At 39.2% G+C, this 26,710-nt stretch overlaps 1 protein-coding gene across 2 annotated transcripts in view; it reads left to right on the plus strand.

Annotated features, from left to right (window-relative positions):
• The window catches only part of GRL (transcription activator), a 380,056-nt gene that overhangs the window by 73,714 nt on the left and 279,632 nt on the right, over positions 1-26,710 (plus strand). For both annotated transcript variants that reach the window (XM_089373054.1, XM_089373053.1), the window contains one exon: positions 3,256-3,338. In XM_089373054.1, coding sequence (XP_089229180.1) covers positions 3,256-3,338 — 83 coding nt within the window. The remainder of the gene's footprint in view (positions 1-3,255; positions 3,339-26,710) is intronic.

Raw genomic sequence — 26,710 nt, forward strand, 5'->3', positions numbered from 1 at the left:
ATAAGGTGCAAAGGCTAGAATCGTTTTGGTCGGTGGTATGGAGAGGTTGTGTAGACATCGTCGTTACAACACTATGTAGAAGCAAATTGGCGATGTCAAACTAGGACGAACTTATGGGCGAACCAAAATGAATTTAAATTTTTCTTTGCAGTTCTTTGAATTTTTAACCTCAATCTAGAAGTTCGACGAACCCTGTGCCTCAGGACTTGACTTTTCCATGCGTAGTAATTCGACCTTTGTCACCTTTTTCGAGATCTCATGCCCAACTGATTGGGACAAGCTTTCCACCTCATCTAGGTACTATTTTGCATGTGTTAACCTGTCATAACCTTTGTTAGCTCCACATGTCTATGGCACTGCCACATCACCCTAGTCAATGCCACCTCATCATGCGCAAATAAGAGATCTCTAACATTTGAAGTACTTGAGAAACTGAAGCACGAGTTTTGTTCCTCATCCACTATAGACCAATTTTGGAATGCATGTCAAAAATGTCCCAATGCTGACCTTATTTTGCTGCTTGGAAACTTATAGTACTTGTTGATTAGCTTTGATCCATCATAAATTGAGCATGCCTTCACCAATTCGAAAAATTCCATGTGGCATGGCCTCTCATCAAGCTCTATAATCTAGGACCAAGTTGATCTTTTGATTTTCGAGATCACTTTGCTTTGGGAAATGTGGATTGCCTTGGGAAGCGTGATATGCTACTAATTGTGAGATTGCCATGTATGAAAAACATTTGAGGGGATACTACATTGAAGCCAAGGCCACATATAGACTCAATAGAGTCAAAGACATGACTTTTCCATGCATAGTAATTTGACCTTTGTCAGCTTTTTCAAGATCTCATGCCCGACTGATTGGGACAAGCTTTCCACCTCATCTAGGTACTGTTTTCCATGTGTTAACCTGTCATAACCTCTGTTAGCTCCACATGTCTATGGCACTGCCACGTCACCCTAGTCAATGCCATCTCATCATACCCAAATAAGAGATCTCTAACCTTTGAAGTACTTGAGAAACTGAAGCATGGGTTTTGTTCCTCATCCACTGTAGACCAATTTTGATGTAATGCATGTCAAAAATGTCCCAACGTTGACCTTATTTTGCTGCTTGGAAACTTGTAGTACTTGTTGATTAGCTTTGATCCATCATAAATTGAGCATGCCTTCACCAATTCGAAAAATTCCATATGGCATGTCCTCTCATCAAGCTCTACAATCTAGGACCAAGTTGATCTTTTGACTTTTGGGACCACTTTTCTTTGGGAAATGTGGATTGCCTTAGGAAGCGTGATATGTTACTAATTGTGAGATTGCCATGTATGAGAAGCATCTAAGGGGATACTACACTGAAGCCAAGGCCACATATAGCCTCAATAGAGTCATAACCATGTGAAAAGACATAGGTGCACCCTGTGTGGGTTGGATTGGCCCCTACGCTAGTGATCAACCCTACAAAAGAAAGGCTTCTATAAAACCATGAGTCCTCATATAAGCCCATCAAAGGTTCTCCAATCCTATCCAGGATGAAAGGAACAAAGATAAACTCAAAGGGACTAGCCATGGTCCAAGTCCAACCCAACATTGTATAGGACACCTAATATAGGGCCTCATAAGTTGTTACAAAGCTATAACTTGTGTTCTTGGGCTTACAATGATGTGAAAAATATTGCATAGATATGTATGTACCAATACTAGTATAAGGGTAACATGACCTTCACCACTTCTAGTATGATGGATCTGTCCTCCTTGTTGCTCATAGAAGCTAGTACTCCCAAGCAATGTTTTAAAACTAGGCCGGTGTGACTCGGACTCGGCTTGGTTGACCAAGCCATATCCCTGCCTGAACCAACTAGGTCAATTATCCGGTTTGGCGGCCTGTCTATTATTGAACCGGGCGAGTTGGTCACTGAGTCGGCGGATTCGGTAACGCAGCTGTACCGGCCGAGCCCAACTTAAACCAGTTGGCCTTGATGACGGGAAAAAAAGGTGGGCTAGACGGATTTGAAATCAATTTTTTTTTTTGTTTAAACTATTTCCTAGCCCCTCTACCCCTCTCCCACGCCTATAAAGGTGACCCAACCCGTTCATATTTCCTCACAATTATCTCATTGCATTTGTTTGAGCATTTGTGAGGAGTTTGTGAGCACTTGGAGTTGGTTTTTGGAGCAATATTGAGGAGGTCCGACTCCGATTTAGAGTTTGAGTTAGATGATGTTGCCTTGTCTAACAATAGTGACTAGTGATCACGAGATAGTGCAGTTGTATTGTTTTGTTGTAGAGGCCATTTAGAGCCCCCTTGGTTATGTGTTTTTGTTTTGATCTGTATATATTGCATGTATTGGACAGTGCATTGGGTGCCATTTTGATATAATAAATATATTCATGAGCATACTTTGATCATATGTTGTCTTCTCTCTATTATTCTATCGTTTTGAGTTTGGAAACATGAATGAAAATCTTTAAAAATATGTTTTCCATAAAAAAATAAATATTTAATGTACTTTTTACAAAGACTGAGTCATTGGAATCAACTAGTCCGAGTCGATACCGAGTCGGAGTCAGAGTCAGAGTTGAACCTCAACCGGTTTGGAGTTTTAAAACTATGCTCCCAAGCCCAATACCAATTCCTCGCTTTTGTATACGGTGTATACATTGTGATCTGTCTTAGATTGCCCAACCCCACTAGTGTGGACCTGGTTCCTTAAATAATTGGGCCCTTCATATGTCCCCTTGAATATCAAATGCTGGCTTCCACTGAAAAAATGACTACACAGCTAGTTGAACATTTTGATGTTTATCCTGTAAACGAGAATCACAGCTTGCGGAATTTGTTTGAGGGTGTCTTCTCGGAACTCTTCATCAGAGATCACCTGTTGCTTGAACCTGCAAGGGTCGCTCATCAATATGCATTTTGTTTTGTACAAAGATGCAAATTTACAACCTATTCCTCTGCATAATCCTGCTAATCTCTGGTGTGTGGAGTTTTTTAAAATTTTTGGGAGGACAAGTTTGCCCTGGTGCAAATACATGGGAGAAACTCTCTGAATAATCTTTAAATTTTTAAGGTTGATCAGAAAATAAAGAATATTCCCTAGGAGACAAATTTACAAAAATAAAATTCCTTATAAGGAAGAATCATAGTATTGTTATGGCATAATTTATCTATTGTTTGAGATATATTGACTTCTTGTTTGTTACTGCATCACATGGACTGTTGTCTGACATGGATTCTCGTTATTTCGCTTAGGTACCGAGAAAAATGATTGTGCAGGTCTACAACCTTATGCATACTATGTTAAGAAGTGGAAGAGATTATGAATTCTATCATCGGTAGGTGAACTGAATTTTACACGATTTTTCTTTGTGTCTTGAAGTTTGATGTTGTCATTTTAAATTGCATTGATATTCTGAAGCACAGATTTAATTGTATTGGCTTTGCAATATGTGATAAAATTATTCTGCTCATAGGTTCTGCATATTTGTGTAGGATTCCATAAGTTTAAAATGAAAGTTATAACATTATTATTGTGCATGTAGATTATTATGAATGCAGGACAGTATTGCTGGTGTGTACTGGTATACGTTAATGTTTTAACGTTTAGTGCATTTCATTCAACTTGTTTTTTTGCCACCACAATATTTGTGAATTTATTTGGTGACAAACGTATGGTAATCCTTGAAGTTGGGTGGTGCTGGCATTTGAATACTAAAGCATGCTCTACTAGTGCTTATCATTATGTCATATATCCACGTAAGTCATAATCGTTTCTTTCCATACATTGTGAGTTTTCTTCTTCACATTGTTGCACGTGGTTTATAAATCGATAATCTCTTTCAATACCTTCAGTATTTTCCGAATGACATCAAAAGAGCAAAGTAGAATCAAGGCACACACACAATATAAACTACATGCACACAAAATACATAATGGAAAAAACAGAGTAAGCAGTCATTATTATTATATACGGTATGTATAGAGGATCAGGTCTCATGAACTCATATAGGGTACTATACAACCATGGTAAGGTTCATGGAGAATGAATCACTCAGACCGTCACAGGGAATGACTAACTCATATAGGTCTACATGCACTCAAAATATATGATGACAAACATGAAGTATGCACTCATTGTTATTATACAGTATGTATAGAGGATCAGGTCTCATGAACTCATATAGCGGACTATACCCTTATGGTATGGCACATGGAGAATGACACAATTACACTGTCACAAGGAATGGCTAATTCTCAAGGATTGCCCAACACTCATTTTCCATTATCTCTATATAATGTCCAATCGATGGTTGAGAATTTGTGTGGTTGCAATGGGCGACACAACTCCATGCTCATCAATACTACACAATACATAAAGATGTTATAACTTTACATTAAACATGTAATGTATCAATCCCCTTTTACTACAATTTTTATTGTTTAAATACTACTTTAGTCCTAACATCTATATCCTTGTTATGAACATTAATATATGATATTATAAATAATAACAAACTCATAATTAAATTATAACTTATATTTAATGAAGGGACATATGAATGGACATGTCCCAACTAAAAGATGTGACTCTTAATAAAAGGGCACTCCCGCTTAGTAATTATAATAGGGCCCTTGTCTGTAATTATCATCATATCACTTTTACTCGTACATTTCTATATATATTATTTTATCCTAAAATGGATGTCTTTATTCTCCAAGTCATATTTGATTATCACATTTGTTGTTAGAGCTAGTTTTGCGGAACCCAGTCAGTGGAAATACTGGCTTTTAGTCACACTGATTTTTTTTTGTTTTTGTTTTTTATTTGTTTGTTCTCTTCTAGTGTTTCTTTGGTTTTTGAGGTCTTTGACCACAATAGGATTTTTGCCATCACAGTTGCAAAAATTTTAATCAAACAAAAAATAAAATAAAATAAGATACCATGGAAGAATCGGGCATAATATATAGTGATGTCATATATAATCAATATCCTTCCAAATGATCTATTACCACGTGATCAATTGGAAACTTGTCAATATATCCACTGCACGGGAATTCGAGTTTATGAACGCAATGATTGTAAGAGTCGAAATTATCTCCTATCTCAAAAGCTGCTATCAAGGAAAGAATTCAGGAGGCTAGGAAAGTCATCCACCTCTGTCTTGGTCCATAGACATCACATATCAGCGCTCAATAGCCATCGAGTAGTTATCGATTTGATAAAATTGTGGAATTTAATACTTGCAGGTAGAACGAGTAGGTAGAACCAAGCAAGTAGGAACCGAGATAACCTATAGGCACAGCCGCACATATATAGATTTCAATGAAGTATAAAGAAAAGAAAAAGCTGTCTTAAATTTCCTTTGCACATACCAGCTACAACCTTGCAATTTCACAAAGCCGCCTAAATAATTCCTTTCGTAGAACATTTCGTATAGTTCGCGAGCCTTATATTTAATATCTCTACCACTGTACAGACACCGTCTACACCCTTTCGTACATTGCACAACTATTGTGTCTGTATTTTACCATTGTCCAGTCTGTACCACTGCAGTACATATCCACCATCGCCACCATCTATGTAGTACAACGATTCAAATTTGGCTCGGTCATCATGGTTACTTGAGCTGATATATTACCATCGTTTTCTATGTATCAGCGTGACTTCTCATAACAATTATCAAATATTTCAATCATTTAATTAATCCATCTTAAGAAGAATCGTTCAAATCATGCTATAGCCTTGTGGATCGTAAGTGAATATCAAGAAAAATACAAAGGTGAGTTTTTTTGATATATTATAAAGGGTTAAAAAAGGGGGATATCTATTTTCTTACAGCACTTTAATTAAAGTTAATATGAATATTATACAATGGTAAATATAAAGTCATTTGTATAAATCACTAAAGGAGGAGTATTTTTTTGAGAAGTTGTGAATGTATTTGCAAAATCAAAAGGTATAAGTGGATGTATAAGGCACCAATATTGAAGCTTATTATAATTATCAGAAAAAGAGTTAAAAAAGGAATAATTAGAAAATGAAGGAATGAAGATTCTCATAGATATTGTTCAATTTCATCATGTTGTGGACTATTTGCTATAAAAAAGAGTATTCAAGGAAAAGAAATTAATATCATTCTCAACACGAAAATTACATTAATATTAATTTGCAAATTAAATATTAATTCTAGAGCCAAATATGGGGGAAAAGGGAGATATTTTTTTGCAAGAAACAATATGAAATTAAGGAATTGCAAGTGACAATTGATGATTATGAATGCATATTTCAATTTAGTGTTAGAACTATGTGTAAAGAAGATATTGATACAATTCTTGGTTTACTATGGTTTGGAACTGAGTTTCTTCATATTAAACACAAAGAAAAAGTTGTTGAGTTTTTCCTATAAGGAGAAGGTGACAATTTAGGACATTACAGTGAAATCAGGTTCGAGAGTAATTTCATCAAAAGCTAAGTTATCGTTCAACGTCCCTCCAAAACCCTAGAAATGCCGTTTAATGTTTTGGAAACGGAAACGGGTACGAAACGACACGGAAACAACTCTGAAATGACACTGAAACGACACTGAAACGTTTCATTTTTTTTGGAAACACAAGATTCTATTTTTGAAACATTTCAGTGTTTTTGGAAATGCAGGATCCTATTTTTGAAACATTTCAGTGTTTTTGGAAATGTCGGATCCTATTTCTGAAATGTTCTAGACATTTTAAAGGGTTTTGGATTCGTTTCAGAGTCGCCTGACTTGGATATGATGTTGAATGCCATGTCTCATATGACTTTGTGTGATGAGGAGGCACCGACAAGTGCATCTTCAAGTGGACATGACAAGTGCATCTTCAAGTGGACATGGCAACATTGCTCCCACTCGTGGAGAGGATCCAAATGTTGATGTGGATCTTAATTACATGGATGAAGACATATTTGATGATATGCAAATGTAATTTATGGTGATGTTTTAAACTTTTGAACAATGAACATTGAATACCATAATATGTCATATGATAGTAGACTGCTAGTCATAGTTCATTTTGTAATTTGTACTATGTGGTGTGCATTTAGCGTTATTAATTTTGGTGATGATGTTGATGATTGAAATTGGAAACAAAAACTTGATGATATGTTGAATGTTATAATAATCATTAATGATGATGACAATGTTTAAACTTTATGCTAAATTGATGACGATGATTTGTTTATGTTAAATTCATGATGATGATTATGCGTATATATATATATGTCGTTTCCTTGCTGTATCATATCAATTTTTTTTGAAAATTCACTGTATCTGATTCAAACCCCGTTTCCGTATCCATTTTAGTGCAACTTAGATCAAAATACCCGAAAGATATATCAAAGGTGATCATTCATGAAAGTCAAAATTCAATATCAAATACGACAAAAGAATTTAACAAAGTTATCATGAAGAAAAGTGAGGAAATTTATTTCTTAAAAGAGCACAATAAACAATTACTTGCACAAGTCATGTAATATTCCTAATGGAAATTTACAATGATAAACAAAGCAGACATAGCAAAAACACAGAAAATTACTCAAACCATCATAACACCATTTTAAAGCCAAAAACTGCACTGCTGAGCCATTTTATTAATAAATCATGAAGTACAATAGGTGCCTGGAAAGTATGCACTTAGGTTTGCCCTAGGAAAGCTAGCTAAGCCCAAGTGACAATATGAGATCTCCTGCAAGAGTGCTAGCTGGTTCTCCTTGGCTCTGCGCTGAAATGCCTAGAAAGTGTGCTGCTGGATGTGTAGAATGGTTGTTAGGGCCCCATCCGGTGCTCAGAAATTCCAGGAATTTAACCTCAGCCTATCCACCAATAACCCACAAAAACCCACGAAGGAATTAGCCAAATGTTGACTTCGAAATTTCGACCCAAATTTCCCCTAGCTCCTCTAGTTGAATTGGGATCCCTGTTTAACTCCTCAAATCTTACTAGAAAATTCTACCAAATTATTTCTGAGGTCCTTGTCAAAACCCAAGAAAAACCCAGAAAGGGTTTGTTCTAGTTTTGACGCTCCAAAATTGACCCCAAATGCTTGGCCCTCCTCCACAAGCAAATGATGTAGCCTGTAGCAGATGCTGCATTTGCTGCTTCGCCAAAATGCTGGAAAAGTCCCCACAACACTTCCCGGACTTCACCTCAAGTTTTAGGCCCAAACTCCCTTCACTCCTCAACTCCCAAGTTTGTCTCCTCCAAGCACTGTGCAGTCCTTGTGCTGCTACAACTTTACTTGTTGCTGTAACTCGACCTCCCTGCTACTACTTTTCCTGCTGCTATAACTCGGCCTCCCTGTTGCTACTTTTCCTGCTGCTGTAAGTTGTAACTCGACCTCCCTGTTGCTGCTATGATTTGGGATTAAGTAGAACTTCCTCCTTGGGCTGGCACTCGGAGTCCACCGAAGCAAGGTTTGAGATCTCTGCTCGGAGACACTTGTGTGCTTAACAACACTTGTAGACTTGGCTTCCGCTCAAGCGTGCTATGTCAAAGACAAGTTTCAGAATAGATGAATGAATGACCAAAATGAATGCCTCTTGCTTTATTTATCAAAGAGCCTCCAAGATGCTATTGTAATGCCCCTTAATAATAAATAATAAAAATAATAAATAATAAATAATAAATATTAAATAAATAATAAAGAATAAATAAAATAATAAATAATAATAAATAAATAAATAAAGTAAATAAATAATAAATAATAATAAAATAATAAATTAATTACATGCTCTAAATAAATATAAATAAGAATAAACAGAAAATTAGTAAAAATCAGTGAAGCTATCAAAAAGTAAAAACAAAAGAAATAAACCAAGAAAAATAGTAAAAATCGATAAAACTATCAAAAAGTAAAAACAAAAGAATAAAACAAGAAAGTAGTAAAGTTGCATGTTGACACATGGAGTGTGTGCACGGGGTTACCCTTCTAATGTATGCTCTATTTAATAGATGGTGAGGAAGATGAGAGGCATTCCATCATTCCATGATTCCACCATCCATTCTCTTGGGAGAATAGTGTTGTGAGACAAAGGATTCCCTGGTAGTAGTACGTTGATTGAGGGCTCGGGGGTGGCCAGTTGTAGCAATATTTTGTGCAACTGAGCCTACGGTTGGGTGGAGAGTCGTTCCCAAGACTTTGTTGTAGGTAGCAAATTCAACTAGCGTTCAACTAGCATTCCATAGGTAAGTTGTCTCTCTTCACTCCTATTTTTGTAATTTAATGTTAACTAGTTGATAAATTGCTTGTTGATTATAAATCGCTTGATTAATCTTATTAATTGTGTTGTTATTTCGGGGCTGTTACAGCTATGTGGGCCCAACTTGACTTTCCCCCACAACTAAGCTCCAATGAGAGCATACTCCACATGTGGGCCGTAGTTCTCCATGGGGTGGCCCCCACGCTCCACTAGAACCACAATATTTCCCTTCCTTCGTAATGTTTGGGCCCCCACTTAATCCCAAAATTCATGTGGGACCTCTAAACCCACATATCCTAAGTGCAAACATGAAATAAGACAAAATTGGGCAAGATTGATATTTCCCTTAGCAATATTGCTAAGCGGGAATATCACAGTCCTCCCTGCCAAAACGTTGCTTGTCCTCAAGCAACTGTCGAACAAGCGCTCTCTCCATGCTGACGCAATTACCACTGCGAGCAACACTAGGGTCCCAATTATGCCACTGAGCCACTCCCGATCCCGGTGTTGACCTGTCATAAAGGAGTCCCAATGGCAGATCTTGGTGACCTCCCCCTGTGGGAACCCACTCTCCCCAATCCGTAACCCAACTGCTCAACCCTATAGCTCCCGAGTCCCAAACTAATCTGAAAGTGAGTCCATCAAGTGGTTGTTGCCCCGACCTAGTCATAATTGCGAACCACTTGTGGGTTGCAAAGTCATCCACTCCGGTAAACCTCTGCTACACACCAAATAAGGGAAAACTCCACTGCGCGCAGGTCTATCCTGCCAGGGCACACTACCAAGGTTACCATCTACCGATGCACGCTCAGACTCTTGTCGAAATAATAGCGAGAAAGCCCTTCTTCGCGTTGTAGTGATCATCCTAATGGTTTTTGACTTGTCATCTGGAGGAGGATGCAATCCTCTTTGTCATCCTCATGATCCTCCCAAAACAAGGTAGTCCTCTAACCCAATGGATCCCTGGATCCCAAAACCAGATTGGAGGCCCATCGCTCCCAATTCTTGCTACGTGCCATTGAGTAGTGCCAATGATCGCCAAAACCCAAATGTGGCAATCATCCTGCCATACTAGCACAGTGCCCCAAGTTATCAACAAATCTCCAGGGGGAAAACTACTCTTCGTGCAACTGAAACCCAATCGAAGACTTGTACAATCTTCCCTTGTAGAAACTAGCACATCCCTGAATGTGGCTGAACTGCCAAGCCTTGAGGCTGAGATCTCATGTTGATCGCAAAAGGAAATTGCCATGCTGACGTTGCGACTCTCTAGTCATAACCGATAGTTTAATATGCTTATATTACCCACTGTGTGCGGACTGTATTCTCCTCTCCTGAGGTCTAGTGGTGAAAAATCTGTGAGAGCCAAGCTCATCCTGTCCGGGCATCTCCATGATGCCGATATCTACGCCTCTACTGCCAATCTTGACCCTGAGCAACAACAGGATAAGTCTGCCTTGCCATGCAATGGATGTCTCAGTGATCCCCCATGTGTCAAACCCAAGGTGAATTGGATCACCCTCTGCCATGTCCCTACTCATCACCAAGGGGAGTGATCCACTCGCCAACCGGATCCTTGGATCCCCCAACCATACTGGGATCTCATAACTCCCACTCCTCGCAGAATGTCGCTGTGTAACGTTGCTACCTGCGAGAACCCATCTGGCCCTCATCTCTGATCCCTATATGTATCCCATGGGTGGACCACAAGTATCAGGAGTTTGTCCCACGTAAGCCAACCTCTCTTGCTCCTGCCAAACCACACAATGAAGTATGCTATCCCAACTCCCGATGATACATCTGGATACTGCTCGGAGCATGGGTGCTCTCTTGTAGACGAAAGCTACCATCCACCATCTCTCAGGCTCCTGTGACACCTCAAACTGTCTCGCCCGAAGTGCATCATGCAGTTCCCTCGAAATTGACTCCCCCTGTGTGAGCCCAAGAGTGGAACCTATGCTACCTCGAAAATAAACCAAGTCGTCCCTAAGCCTACATTCGTCAGCCCGTGCCTTCGCCAGACATCTCAACTGGAGAGTCATGGGTGGGTAGGATCAAGAATCTGTTGGGGTATTTAAGAATAACCCTATGGGTGCTCCTCTCTCTGTCTTGGATGTACTGATAAGCCAGGCGATGACCTGTCTCTGTACACCACGGGATATCCCTGGCTACCGCTATACCACCCTGTACTGTCCCGTGCCCTGTTTGTGTTAAGGCGCTAGTCACCACCCGTGTGTACTCAATGTGATGTAAGACACTCCTACTCCACAACGCAATCCAGCACACTACGATACACCACCATGCACTTCCATGTCCCCCGGTAGTCCACTTCTCATTGCTAGATGCTCCCACACATCCCTGGCTGTGATGGCCTCGAGTTGTCTCTTTGTGTCGGCCTACGCTTGATCGGTATCATCACTGCCACTATTTGAAGCATAAAAACTATGCTGAAGTATGAAAAACTGATAGCTTGTAGAGCTGAAACACGAAGACTGGTAGCTTGAAGGCTTTAATATAAAAATACACACATGTATTTAATATAATAATTTATTAATATATATAAAATGTATAAGATGATATAAGATGATAATTGTTACAATGAGGACCCTGCTTTTATTTATTTGTTATGAATTATATTCATAACATAGTCCCTTCCTTCAAAAGCTTTGTCGTCAAAGCTATATTGCTGGGAAATTGTCTTCGCTATTGTCGTCTTTGCATATGGAAGGTGGAAGGTCTCCGTCAGTGGTGGCTCAACGTCTATAATTAGCTAATAACTCTATTTTGAGTCCAAGGTTGTCTTTTTTTTTGCTTTTTTCTTTTTCTTTTAATAACTCTATTAGTTAATTTATATATATATATTATTTTTTATTTTTTAATTTTTTTTTATAACTTTGATTTTTTTTTAATATATATATATATATTATTTATTATATACATATATATATAATTATAAACTATGTATTAGTTATAAATATAACTATATACATATATATTTGTAATGCTTATGTTATCTGTATGTTAATTAATCAAATTATTGTGTATCGAGCTAGTACGAATCGCTGCGTCACTAGGGGTCACACTTTCACACCCGCACCCGCTTGACGGTCTGTGTTTGCCCGCTCGGCAGCTACCCATGACCGAAATTTCTTGTCACAACTGTGAGACGCCGGTCTGCAAGGTGGTCTACAACTTGTTCGCCCGGTAGACTTGCACATGACCAGACCCACGTATTTTGAACATGGCGTATCGATGCAGTGTATCGACGTCACACCCTTTAACCGTTCGATCAGAGGGCACGATGTTTCGACGACAGATGAATGTAAAACCTTTTAACGTTGGAATGTTCGTCGACTGTAAGAACAACGAGCATGGGTCTCCAGTGTGTTGACTACGGTCCATGTTATAAAATGGTTTAGTTTGATCTCCAGAAAAACATGCCGTGGTAGACAGTGCAAAATTCTTAATGTTGGGACAATTATTTTGGTAAAACTTAGGGCTTGGCTGGGCAAGGGATATAACATTGACTGATAGACATCGAGATGCCATGGTACTGCTAGTAGTTCTACTAGGTCTCTCACTGCCACTATCAGAAAATTGACAGCTATATCTATCAAATGAATCATCCTCCCACAAATGGTCTCCTTCTCCTTCCCTAGGTGACGATTGTAGCATAAGTCCAACAGACGCGTTTGGATTATCATTCTTCCATCGCGGTTGATCAGGATCACAAAAATCTAGTTCATTTTCTGTACGGACAACTAGCATCCCATTTGTACATGCCACATCCTCATTCGCTCCATATTTAATATTCTTATTGTATGAATTTTTGCTACTTAATGGTCGACTGGAAACGACAGCAGCTGAGGGCCCAACTAGCCCAGTTTCCATCACCAACAAGTGCCCACCTAGAAGTGAAACTGGATGATTGAACTGAGAAAGGTTCTGAACATCTTCTACAACAATCCTATTTACACCACGCTCCATTGGTCACATGTCCCCTCTAAGACAAGATCCCTGCTCCTCAAATCTAGTACTTGATCTTGAAGCATATGTAGAAGAAGGTCTGGAGAATTCATTAGCAAAGGAATTATTTATTTGAGAATCATGACCTCTCTCTGTACTTGGAGATCCCCTATGATCCTCATAGCTTGTACAGATTCCCTGAGGTTTCCTGCCCCCTATTCCCTCTGCTGAAGATTGTTGCTTATCATTGTTTGAGGTGTCAACACAAACCCCGGTTCTGTTTGCCAGGCGGTGCATCCCAATTGCACCGCTTAAATTGTTTCCAGATTTAGATTTTCTTTTATATCTTGTTTTATCATACATTAAAGAATGATCCAGGTCAAGAATATATGATGGAGATTTTCGCATTGTGTTAATAGGAGAAGAAAAACTTCCATCGGCCTTGGGTGAGCTCTTAACATGACTCAAAACAGGAGAAGTTCTATCATCATAAGTAGAAGATCTAGCACTTCCAAGAGTAGATTCATCTCTATGGCCATCCAACCTCTTTTCAACATTGTTTTTGTAATGCAATCTACCTGGCTCTCTAGAATGGCCATGACGCTGATCTAGGTTTCTTCTAAGTCGGTTATTTATACCTAGTTGAGGCTTTTCCTCACCCAACTTATCTTTGGATTCAGACTCTAAGTGCTTGAATGTAAATCTATATTTTTCTCTATCAGTGTCCGAATCAATTCTGCGGAACCTTTTGATTTGTTTATCCTCTAAACCGTCCCCTGCCTGAGAACTCAAAAGAACCAAAGATGGCTTTTCATGATCTATATTATCATATTTATGACCTAGATCCAATACTCTACCATCACCTTCACTAGCTGTAATTTTATTTCTACAGTCCTTAGTCTCTCTAGGGTCTTCCTGATTACAGCTTAGTCGGCCTTGGTCAGGTTGATCTCTACTTTGGCTGTACTGAACATCATGATGCGAACTGTACTCTCGGTTATTGTCATAATGCTTATTTGACACCCTAGTTTCTCCTTTAGAATGTTTGTTGTCATCTTTGTTAGTAGGAACATCTTTGGATGGTCGTCCTGCCCTGCGTTTAGTATCTTTCTCTCCTCTATTCTTGTCGCCATTATCTTCCTTTATGCTTGCTTTAATTTCAGGATATGATTTTTCTAGATGCTGAAATACTTCTTGAATTTTATTAAAATTCTCCACAGATTCAAGACGTGAATGTAATGGCATATTGTGCGGTGAACTGTGTTCAAAGGCTCGCATGATTATATTTTGTGCCATGCCTCTGATACCATTGAAGCATAAAAACTATGCTGAAGTATGAAAAACTGATAGCTTGTAGAGTTGAAACACGAAGACTGGTAGCTTGAAGGCTTTAATATAAAAATACACACAGGTATTTAATATAATAATTTATTAATATATGTAAAATGTATAAGATGATATAAGATGATAATTGTTACAATGAGGACCCTGCTTTTATAGCTCAATAGGTGACCTTTCGTGAATGGGCATGTCTTTTAGACATGCTTTTTCACCTAACTTAATGACTATTTAACCTAATCAGTTTTTGATTATTTAATATTTACATTTATTTATTTTATTTATTTGTTATGAATTATATTCATAAGACTGTCATATCACTATACCCATTGATGAATGGATCTTCACTCCAAACCCTCTCTAAGGGATCTAAAAAGTGAATCTGCCTATGTGTCAGTAGGGTTTCCACCACTGCTGTGCTCCTCTGCATCCTTTGTGCCCCACACAAAAATGAAGAGTCCCCAGCTCCATACAAGTCACCGTCTGGTGGCTTGCCAATGTCACCTCCTTCGACAAACTCCTACCAGAGTATGTTGATCACCACGTGATCCCTTGTACAGACGTCATACCAAGACAACCAAAGGAGTCTGTCCATAGACTTGTTGGCCACTGGTGTTCCAGGTTGTAGTCAACCGACATACCTGGGAAATGGTAGGTAGTCCCACCCAGATCCTAATGCCAGTCTGGGTTCTTGATATCCCCAATGCCTGAAATCTCTTGCTGAGCTTCACTCCAGTCCACTACCATCTCCATAGCCCACTCCACCCGGTACCAACTCAGATTCTCTCACCATCCAACCCCAAGAGAGGGATCGAATGCACGAACTCTCGCACATAGAACAACCCGACATGCGGATGTTGCACCTTGTGCAACTTCGTCCCGCTATCCAAGTCAACACATGAGATCTGACTAGGTAGCTCCGTCTCCCTCTCTCCAGTGGGCAAGGGTGAGCCAATAATGCTGCTAACTTCATCCCCTCTGGTATGTCTAGACAACTCCGCCTCTCTCAATCCAATGCATAGGGTTGGGCTGATAATGCTGTAGATCTTGTCAGTGCGCCTCTGAAGTGAACTGTGCTGGAATCCTAATGTGTGGTCTCTATGCTGCCCCTCATCAATGGTTAGCCCAAAGGATGGCTACACATCCTCCTCCATCATGGGCTTGACATGAGCCTCCAACTGCTCCTCCATAGACAACCCAACATGCAAGACATGCTCATCAGTCAGTGGTAGGTCGCTGTCGTTCCAAAGCTCTATCTTAGACCGAGATGCCTCATCAATGGATACCTCATCAATGGATGTGTTCTCAAGTGCCTCCTCCAATCTGTCTACTGGGGCTACCAAAGGAAACTCCAACAGGGGTGGCTCCTGCGTCACATTAGGTGTATCCTCGCACTCCTCTTGCATGCCATTACCCTCATGCTCAACCGGCTGGAACTTATCTAGATGAGCTCCCTCCTCCAGAGGTATGTTCTCTCTCATCTCGTCACTACCTCTGCATCCCATCTTCGTCTATGCAGTATTGCTACTAGCGTTTCATTCAAAAATCATGCTCTTATTTCCTTCATCTACAGGTCGACAACTACTATTTCTTCTTGCTGCCTTTGCTGACAACCACTCTTCGAGAAGCCTCGCCAGTCTCTCGATGCTCCCAGTAACATTTTCAAATTTCTCCCGCTAAGACATTTTTGGGCATAAGTTCAATCTGGAGAATAGTGTGGGACTAATGTTTTAGTCTCTGGAATCTCTGGAATTCTAGTCCACAATAGCACTTGAGCATTTGTGTGATTTAGACCCACAGTTGGCCAAAATCATTCTCTGATACCACTGTAATATCCCTAAAGAAAATTAATAGTAAATATGAAAAGCAAGCATAGACAAAAACACCATAAACAGTGAACACACAATCAGACCATAAAATTGCACCAAAAACTGCACTGCTCAGCTCTTTTTATTAATAAAGATGGGTGTACAATAAGGTGATGGAAGGAATGCACCTAGGCTTGCTCAAGGCAAGCTAGTAAAGCCCCAAATGACAAATGGGATACCTTCCACCAAAATGCTGCTATGCTGCTAAAGCTCTGCATTGAAGATGCCCAGAAATACGCTCCTGACTGAACGGATCTGCTGCTAGGGCCCTCCCCGGTGCTCATAAAATTCTGGGAAATTAATCCCGGCCTCTCCGCCAAATACCCAAAATAACCCACAAAGGAATTGGCCAATGCTTGACTTAGAAAATCGGCCCTATTTCCCCTAGCTCCTTTAGTTGCTGGCTGAATTGGGACCCCTTTTTGAGCCCTCAAATCTGACCAGAAAATTTTGCCAAATTATTTCTGAGGTCCTTGACAAAAACCTAGAAAAACCCAAGAAGGGTTTGTCCTTGTTTTGACACTCCAAAATTGACCCCAAATGTGTGGCTGTCCTCCACAAGCAAAGGATGTAGCCTGTAATAGATGTTGCGTTCGCTGCTCTGCCAAAATGCTGGTAAATCCCCCACAACACTTCCGCAGACTCCACCTCAAGTTTTTAGGCCCAAACTCCCTTCACTCCTCAACTCCCAAGTGTGTCTCCTCCAACCACTGCGTAGTCCCTACGCTGCTACAACTTTCCTTGCTGCTGTAACTCGGCCTTCCTGCTGTTAGTACGATTTGGACTAAGTAGAACTCCCTCCTTGGGTTGGCACTCGAAGTCCACCAAAGTAAGGGTTGAGATCTCCACTCGAAGACACTCGTGTGCTAAACAACACTTGCAGACTTGGCTTCGGCTCAAGCGTGCTATGTCAAAGACAAGTTTCAGAATATATGAATGAATGACCAAAATGAGGGGCTCTTGCTCTATTTATCAAAGAGCCTCCAATATGCCCATGTGGACCCAACTTGACTTTCCCCTACCAACTTCTCTCCAATGAGAGCGTACTCCACATGTGGGCCATAATTCTCCATGGGTGGCCCCACAAGAAAAGGATGTAGCCTGTAACAGATGTTGTGTTTGCTGCTTTGCCAAAATGCTAGAAAATTCCCCACAACACTTCCCCAGGCTCCACCTCAAGTTTTTAGGCCCAAACTCCCTTCACTCCTCAACTCGCAAGTGTGTCTCCTCCAAGCACTGTGTAGTCCCTACGCTGCTACAACTTTCCCTGCTGCTATAACTCGGCCTTCCTGCTGCTGATACGATTTGGGACTAAGTAGAACTCCCTCCTTGAGTTGGCACTCGAAGTCCACCAAAGCAAGGGTTGAGATCTCTACTCGGAGACACTCGTGTGCTAAACAACACTTGCAGATTTGGCTTCCGCTCAAGCGTGCTATGTCAAAGACAAGTTTCAGAATATACGAATGAATGACCAAAATGAGGGCCTCTTGCTCTATTTATCAAAGAGCCTCCAAGATGCCCATGTGGGCCCAACTTGACTTCTCCCCGCCAACTTCTCTCCAATGAGAGCGTACTCCATATGTGGGCCATAATTCTCCATGGGGTGGCCCCACGCTCCACTAGAGCCGTGATATTTCTCTTCCTTCCTAATGTTTGGGCCGCCACTTAATCCCAAAACTCATGTGGGACCTCTAAACCCACATCTCCTAAGTGCAAACATGAAATAGGACAAAATTGGGCAAGACTAATATTTCCCTTAGCAATATTGCTAAAGTAGGAATATCACAAGTCAAGAAGTCCAAGGCTACGTAACACAACCATGAAAGTTTAGAACAAGAAAAGGAAAATATCGAGAAATAATTTCAAAAGATGCTATCACCAAAGGACGAAAAATTAGAACATTAAAAAATAAAACTAACGAATCAAAAGATAAGGAAGTTTCACATCTCAGGAATCATAATCAAAATCTACTTATACAAATTAGGAAGATTAAGAGTGATAAGTCATTGGAAGACAATTTAAAGCAACTTATCCAGGAGAAAGCATCAAAGTCTTTAGATAAAAAGTTCCAAATTCAAGAAAAGGGAATAGATACTGATCCAATTAATATTACAATTTAGAAAGATCCCAATCCAACTAAAGTAAAAACATACTTGGATGTTGCAATATACACAATAGAAATTCCAAGTGAAGATTCCACTATCAACCAATCAACATTGGTGCATGAAGAGAATCATATGCCTAAAGTAAATCAAGCAAATGCTACAAGTATAATAAAAGAAAATCATATCACAAGAATTCCTTATCGACATCCACATCGTAAGAGCAGATACCTTAACTAGTCACTGTATCAATATCATCTAGGATAGAAACAATTGACTTATATTTCGAAAATTAGTGATGTATGCACAATTAAATCTCATGATAACAATTCGTCATGTAAGTGAAACACTCCACAAAATATCGAATTAGGATGGTTAGATCATTTTTGGGTTCGCCAATTTTGCTCAACACTCAAAAGTTCATAGTGTCTCATATCATCAAAGATGACATCTCCAATCACAAAGAGTGATGCAAAAACATTACAAGCCAAGAAAAAATGACGTCAAGCCTCTCCATAAATATGCTTTGAGGACAAAGCATCTCTAAAGGAAGAGGCAAGATTATGAACATAAATACACAATAATATAAATAATAACAAACTCATAATCAAATAATAACTTATATTAATGAAGGGACATATGAACGGACATGTCCCAACTAAAAGTTGTGACTCTTAATGAAAGGGCACTCTCGTCTAGTATTTATAACTGGGCCCTCATTTGTAATTCTCATCACATAGCTTTTACTCATGGATTTCTATATATATTATTTTATCCTAAAATGGATGTCTTTATTTTCCAAGCATTTTGGTTACTTTATCGGTGAGCCATATTTGGTTATCACACTCCGTTTGCAAAGATTAAGCATCTTGCTCAAGTTCAAATGTAAGGTTATATCTTCAACAATTGAATACAGAGCGGAAGTAGATGCAAGCGTGAATGTGAGTGCTTCTTACTCAGATACATTCAAAACAATGCATGCACACTTAGCGGTAGAAGACTAACGGATTTTCTTCAAGCTTTATAGTTGATTATGCTGAATTTGCAAAAGGAATACTTGATGTATTTGTAATCTTCTCATTCCCCTCTACAATGCCCTCCACCATTGAAAGCTGAATGATTTTCTCTAATTTATTGTACTTGTACTTGAATCTCCTCCCATTTTCTTTTGTGCAAACATCCACTTTTTCCATTTTGCACTTTTGGGTAATTTTACATGATTACTTCCATTAATCTTCGCTCATCCTGCATTTCTCCACTAGTGGTTCGTCCCCCTTTCTGTGGTTTTTATTATCATTATCTTTTGTTTTCTTTGTCTTATTATTGAAACCCATTTGCTTTATGTTGTCTGTGATCTTTGCCTTGCCCATTTTGTTTACTAGCTTTGTTGTTTCCTTTATCAACTTCATGCTATGCATGTTTTGCAAGTTGTTTGTCATCTACAAACTACTCATTTGTAATTTTAAGCAGTTATACATGAATCCATCCCCCTCAAGTAGTCATGTCCTTGGTCAGCTAGATAATGATGCCACTGGGGCAAGGAGGGGACACTTACCATCTCATTTACATGTGGAACTACAATGGCTTTGCCTTGTCCGCCCTAAGTACTTTCCATAATGTGATTTCCACTCAAGGCCTTATTTTCCTCACTAAGATGCATGAAAACCCCGAGAGAGAACACTCACCTACTATGTTCTATCATTTGGCATCAATGTTTAGACATAAGAGTCAAATATCTTGTAGAGTTTGTGGGTTCAAGGGTGTTTCTTTCCCCATTCATGTTTATCTCTTGTTGAGAGTGTTAGTTTTACCTTATGTTGTTCATTCTAGATATATATGGTTTTAGATTCAAGAGGGCCCACCCCCTTATTTGGAATGTCTTCATTGTTGAATGCTATTTTCTCTACACATGTTTGAACTTTCTGCTCGATAATTATGGTGACCACTTCCTTGATTTGTATCTAGGGATTTCTCAATATTTCTCTATGGGAGATTATACTTCTTTTGGGTGATTTCAACACATGCACTAGGACATTACAAATGTCGATCCTTAACTTGTTTGTGGATGCACTGTGCCTTCATGAATTGGACCCAAATGCAGTTGGTTCACTTAGGTGTTCAACAAATGGGCTTACTCCCATCACAATATATGGTAGATACCTTCTCTACTTAAGGGAATATTTTTGTCTCTTTATTCTTAGTGAGTTCTCTAGCTATCTAGTTGATCCAGGAGGATACCAAAAGACCTAAAAATCGAAGTCTTCAAATCTCAGCAAAACCAACATCAAGTTCAAGATCTCGTCGAGACGAATCCAATGACGCAAACGACACCTCAATCCAAGTTTGTATGCAAAAGTTATAGTTGGGCAAAGTTCCAGTGAAAGTTATAGTCCGATCACTAGCAGGTACATTTGCTTACCCCAGAGTAACAAGTCTAATACAATTAATGATATTCTTGATAACTAGACCTTGATCCCTCATATTTGATATCTCTTTGTTTTCCACCTACTCCATAACTATGCTTACCTTCCCTTTACGCCCTTGGATTTCCCCCTTTCCTTTGCTCCATCTTTTCGATATCTTATAATAATCCACATGTTATTATTGAAACGTTTAACTAGGTTCGATCTTCATAAATATGAAATGTACTCTTGATTCTTGTATGATGTAAAAGAAATAAAATTTATTATTGTTATTTTTGTAGCATGGGTTTCATGCTCAAGGTCTTTTTATTTAGAGGTCAAGCACCCATTGAGTGCTTCTAGGGTTTGTCTTAGGGTCAAGAAGTCAGTCAGTCATATGAAGAATACCCCAACGGACACATTATAACTTGTAAAAATAATTATTTTTGTATTCTAAAGTGTAAAAATACCCTCCAAGACCATATCGGCTTGGCAACTAAGAATTCGGCCTAAAATGGGCATGTCGTCCTCCTTGAAAGCCTATATATAGGAGGGAACGCGACCTCCTATGGACACTCACTCATCTTCTCATCATCTAAGCGAAGGAGAAGCAGAAGAAGGCTAGTGAAGAAGGAGGAAGGACAAGGGATGAAGTTTTGGGTTATTTCTCTCTCTCTTTCACATGTGCGAAGGAAGGAGGCTAGGGTTTTGTTGCCGCAAGATCGAACTTGGACAAATTGTGGAAAGAAGGTTGAAGGAAGGTCTATTAGGTCACCTTCAAGTCCTAGAAGAAGGAGAAATCGAAGCGAAGGTCAAAGGAAGCCTTGGAAGCCCTAGATTTTCTCACACGTGTGGAGGCAACAGCTGTTGCGGGGGCCAAATTTCAGACTTGCAGTAGTGGGTGAAATTTTGTTGCTAGGGGTCGAAGTTGTGCAGCTGGGAGAGATTCGACTGGGTTTGACTTGGACAACCGAAGCACATCATCAAGAAGGTTAGATCTGGCCTTGGAAGGGTATTGGTCTTGGTTTAAAGGTCTTGGAATTCGTCATTTGAAGAGTCTATAAGAAGAGGAGATTTGTGGGTTTTCCTCTCAAGTGGAGAGGTTTTGGCCCTGGCTTGCAGCCTATATCGTGTGTTCTTGTGTATTGTTGATCTTCTTGTTTTGGTCGCTGTTTGATGATAAGAATAAAATAATAATAAGAGAAGAAACTAATAAGTAAGAAAAAGTAAAAAGACATCACAAACATTTGTCAAGTTTAAGAGAAATCATCCTAATTGCAGCCCTATAGATTTCTCAACATAGTATTAGAGCTAAGGTTGGCTAAGGGCATGATGAAGATCACTACATCCTTGAAGAGATCTTTGAACTAATGTTCTATGGTAGTAAGTAATCTCAAGCAGGGTATCAAGGCATTGTGGAATCTCCTATTATCCATCAAGAATAGTATAACCAAGAATTCTGCAAAGGATGAAGAATTATTCCCAACACTTACAAGCACGTTTAAAGATGAGAATATTTGGGTAATCGACTGTGGAGCATCAAGACATATGACAGGTGAGCACAAGCAACTAAGGACCTTATCAAGAGGAAAATCTCCCTACTTCGATGAACTTGGTGTCAAGAAGAGCTATCCTGTAACAGGAAATGGATCAACCTCGCTGGAGCTAGAGAATGGAGGAAATATTCATCTCAACAACATCTTATTTGTTCCAGGTTTGCAAAAGAATCTACTTTCTATTTCATGTTTAGAATATAAGGGAGATGGAGTCGCTTTTATAGATTGAAAGGTTGTAGTATGGGTCAAAGACTCTAGCATCAACAATGCAATAGTCATTGGGATTCATGAAGGAAGACTCTACAGGTTGTTGACACCTCACTCTCAAGCATTAGTTCACATTGAAGTAAGTCCATGTGAACTTTGGCATCGAAGGTTTGGATACCTTCACTACGAAATATTGCCAACTCTAAACTCAATGGTGAATGGCATCCTTGAACTCAAGGAAGATCTTGAAGGAGTATGCAAGGGATGTGCATTAATGTTAAGTGACTGTATGGAAGCAATGCTTCAAGGTCAAAAGAAGTTCTGGATCTCATTCATTTTGATGTCTGTGGTCCTATGTCCACAAAGTCTCTTGGAGGTCATCTATATTATGTAACATTCATTGATGACCACTCAAGGAAAACTTGGATCTATTTGCTAAAGTCCAAGGATGAAGTATTTGATAAATTTCAAGAATTCAAAGCTGAATTAGAAAACCTTACAGAAAGAAAGATAAAGGTACTAAGGTTCGACAATAGAGGAGAGTACACATCAAAGGAGCTCATAGCTTTCTGTAAGGAGGTTGGAATTAAGAGGGAGCTAATAGTCCCATATAATGCTGAACAAAATGGAGTTGCTGAACGAAAGAATCTATCGATTGAGGAAAGTGTTAGAACATTGTTACATGATCAAGACTTGCCTAAATTTCTGTGGGGTGAAGGAACTAAAACTACTGTGTATATTCAAAATTGAAGTCCTCATAGATCTCTAGACAACATGACTCCTGAGGAAGGATTCGCTGGGAAGAAACGAAGCGTAGACCATCTCCGAATATTTGGCTGTCCTGTCTATATTCACATTCCGAAAGATAAAAGAAAGAAGTTGGATCCTACAAGCATGAAGGGAATATTGGTTGGCGATAGCAACACTTCAAAGGCATATAGGATCTACGCTTTGTTACACGGGAACTGCTCCCAAGAGTTGGGAAACCCGTTCCAATGGTTCCTACGCTTCCGAGAGCTTTGGAACTGTATGGGAACATTCCCTTTTCAGCGGGAGCTGCAATGGGAGCTTGGGAAAGTTCCAGGAGCTTTGAAGACTATTTTTTTTGGAGTTCCAATGTTCCCTGGGGTTGGGGAATACAAAGTCTATAGAGAAATATGCTGAACTACCCACAAAACATGAGCCTAAGTTGAAACCTTCGCAGGAAGAAAGGCCAAAGACATCCTTAACACCGATATTCTTAATTGAGATATTGGAGCAATCCCTTGATGGGTTAAGGAAGCGTGTGGCACCTTGATGTAAAGGCGATATCTGGGATGTCATGCTGATGAGTATTTCTTTTGATGTTTATGTATATATATCGCAGAAAATTGTGTGTGCATATTGTATGTGGTAGTCAATGCTTAAACATTAGAGTTGCTTTACTTTTTCTCTTAAGAATAACTAGAGAAACATATGTAAAACTGTTCCTTTGTATTTTTCAGCGAGATTGTTTCAAAGATTCGTCATGTGTCATAATGAACTTGACATTTTAATATTTTATATATATAAAAGGGAGAGACTCAAGGAGAGACTTAGGGAGAGAGACACCTAAAGAATATATTTATATATAAGAGATTATATATTTAAATTGATTTTAAAATTTGAATATTTTGATTCAATATTAATTTTGATTATTATATAAATTATATAATTAAAAAAATATTTTTTATTTTTTTATTATATAATATTACCGCTCCCGATTAGCCGTTTCTTGTAAATTTTGGGGAAACCTCTAGTCGTTCCCGACACCCGTACCCAAGTTCCCAACTTTCCCACGTTCCAAAAACTCATGCAACACAGGATCTACATAAAGGAAGGACATTGAATAGAAGTAAGCTGAGATTTGATCTTTGATGAAAGTATTGCATTCAAGAAATTGAAGGACCTCTCGATTGGCTCTGATGATGAAGAACTTCCAATATTTGAAGAAGAATGCACTAGGCAGGAAGAGGATTCAAATCATGAAGAAGACGGTCCTAGTGAACCTATACAACAAGTAATCATCCTTGAAAGCAGATTGAGACCCAATTAGTTGAAGTCTACTCTTCGAGATGCAGAAGGACATGGAGCAGCCAAAGGCACGTTCAAGGTAAGTAAGAATTCCAAAAGATATTTAGGGTATGCAATTGCAACCTATATGACAAAATTGATAGAAGCAGAACCGTCCACTTTTGAAGAGGCTGTCAAACATCAAGAATGGAAAGATGCCATGAATGAAAAATATCAATCAATAATGAAGAATGGAGTTTGGGAGATCGTACTTAGGCCTGAAGACAAATCTGTGGTAACTTCTAAGTGGCTCTATAAGATTAAACATGCAACAGATGGAAGTATGGATAAATATTAGGAAAGACTTGTGGCTAGGGGCTTCTCTCAATGGGAAGGCATTTATTATGAATAGACATTTGCACCTACAACAAGGTATACAACTATACGTTCGTTGGTCTCTTTGGCAGCATTGATGGGATGGAACATTCATCAAATGGATGTCAAGACAACATTCTTGAATGGTACTATCAATGAAGAAGTCTATATAGAACAACCCTTGGGATTTGAAGTGAAAGATAGAAAGACTTATGTTTGCAGGTTGAAGAAGGCACTTTATGGCCTTAACCAAGCACCAAGGGCGTGGTATGCAAGGATGGATACATAGCTACAAAGATTGGGCTTCTCAAAGAGTTATATTGATCCAAATCTCTATATGAAGGTTGTGAAGGATGAGCCCAAAATCATTCTTCTATATGTGGATGATCTTCTCATGACAGGTGTAGAAGGTCGTATTCAAGAGTGCAAAAAGCAACTGGCAACAAAATTTGATATGAAGGATCTAGGGCCAATGCACTATTATTTGGGCTTGGAAGTGTGGCAAGGACCTGATGAGATATATCTAGGTCAAGGAAAATATGTGATCAAAATGCTGAAAAGGTTTGACATGATGGATTACAAACCTATGACAACCCCTATGGGCACGAATTTGAAAAGGCTAAGGAGTTCTAAATCGAGCCTGGTGGATCCAACAAGGTATAGACAATTGGTTGGCTCATTGATGTATTTGGTAAATACTCAACCAAACATTTGTTTTGTAGTGAATACTCTCAGTCAGTTCCAGGTAGAGCCCAAGCATGATCATTGGATAGTATCTAAGCATATACTAAGATATCTGCAAGGAACAATCCACTACTAGTAGTATGATAAAAGGAATGATGCCCACTTGATTGGATATACAGATTCCGACTGGGGAGTAGTGAGATGGATGGGAGAAGCACTACTGGAGGATGTTTTAGTTTGGGATCCTCCAGGATATCCTAGATGAGTAGAAAGCAAGAATTAGTTGCTTTGAGTAGTGTTGACACTGGATACATTGCAGCCTGTGAAGTACGCAGAGAAGCTGTCTGGTTGAGGAAGTTGCTGTCTAACCTGTTTGAAGGACCAATGGGCCCTATAGTGATACATTGTGACAACACCCGCTGTATAAGATTGTCTGAAGACCCAATGTTCCATGGAAAGACAAAGCACATAAATAACAAGTAGTGCAAGATAGAGTATTGCAACTACAATATGTCTTCACCAACTAGTAAGTAGATAACATCTTGACAAAATCTCTTCCTAATAAGAAGCTTGTGTGTTTGAGAGACAAGCTTGGCTTGGTTGATATGTCCTCCCTAGTTGAGAGAGAGAGATAGACACATCATTCTTGTCTTGACTTTGTGAAGAAAGAATGGAGTATTGGATAAGCATCTAGTTTCCGATACTCTTTGAGGATGAGGTAGGGCATCCAAGATAAGAGTAGTCGAAAGGGAAATTCCTTGAGGATGTGTTATTTCAAGATAGGAATTGTCCTAAAAGGACATATTCTGTAAACACCCGGGTGGGTTGTATGTCTTGAGAGACAATGATGATGGTGTCTATCACTCATTGTTCTTGCCAACATTGTGCTTTGATCTTGTGGAGAGATAGAGCTGTTAGTAAGGCCTTGATATGTGACAATGCTGGT

This window comes from Pinus tabuliformis, chromosome 8 (assembly GCF_031772625.1).
Source record: "Pinus tabuliformis cultivar Carrire ecotype Pingquan chromosome 8, CPIR1, whole genome shotgun sequence".
NCBI classification, from domain to species: domain Eukaryota; kingdom Viridiplantae; phylum Streptophyta; class Pinopsida; order Pinales; family Pinaceae; genus Pinus; species Pinus tabuliformis.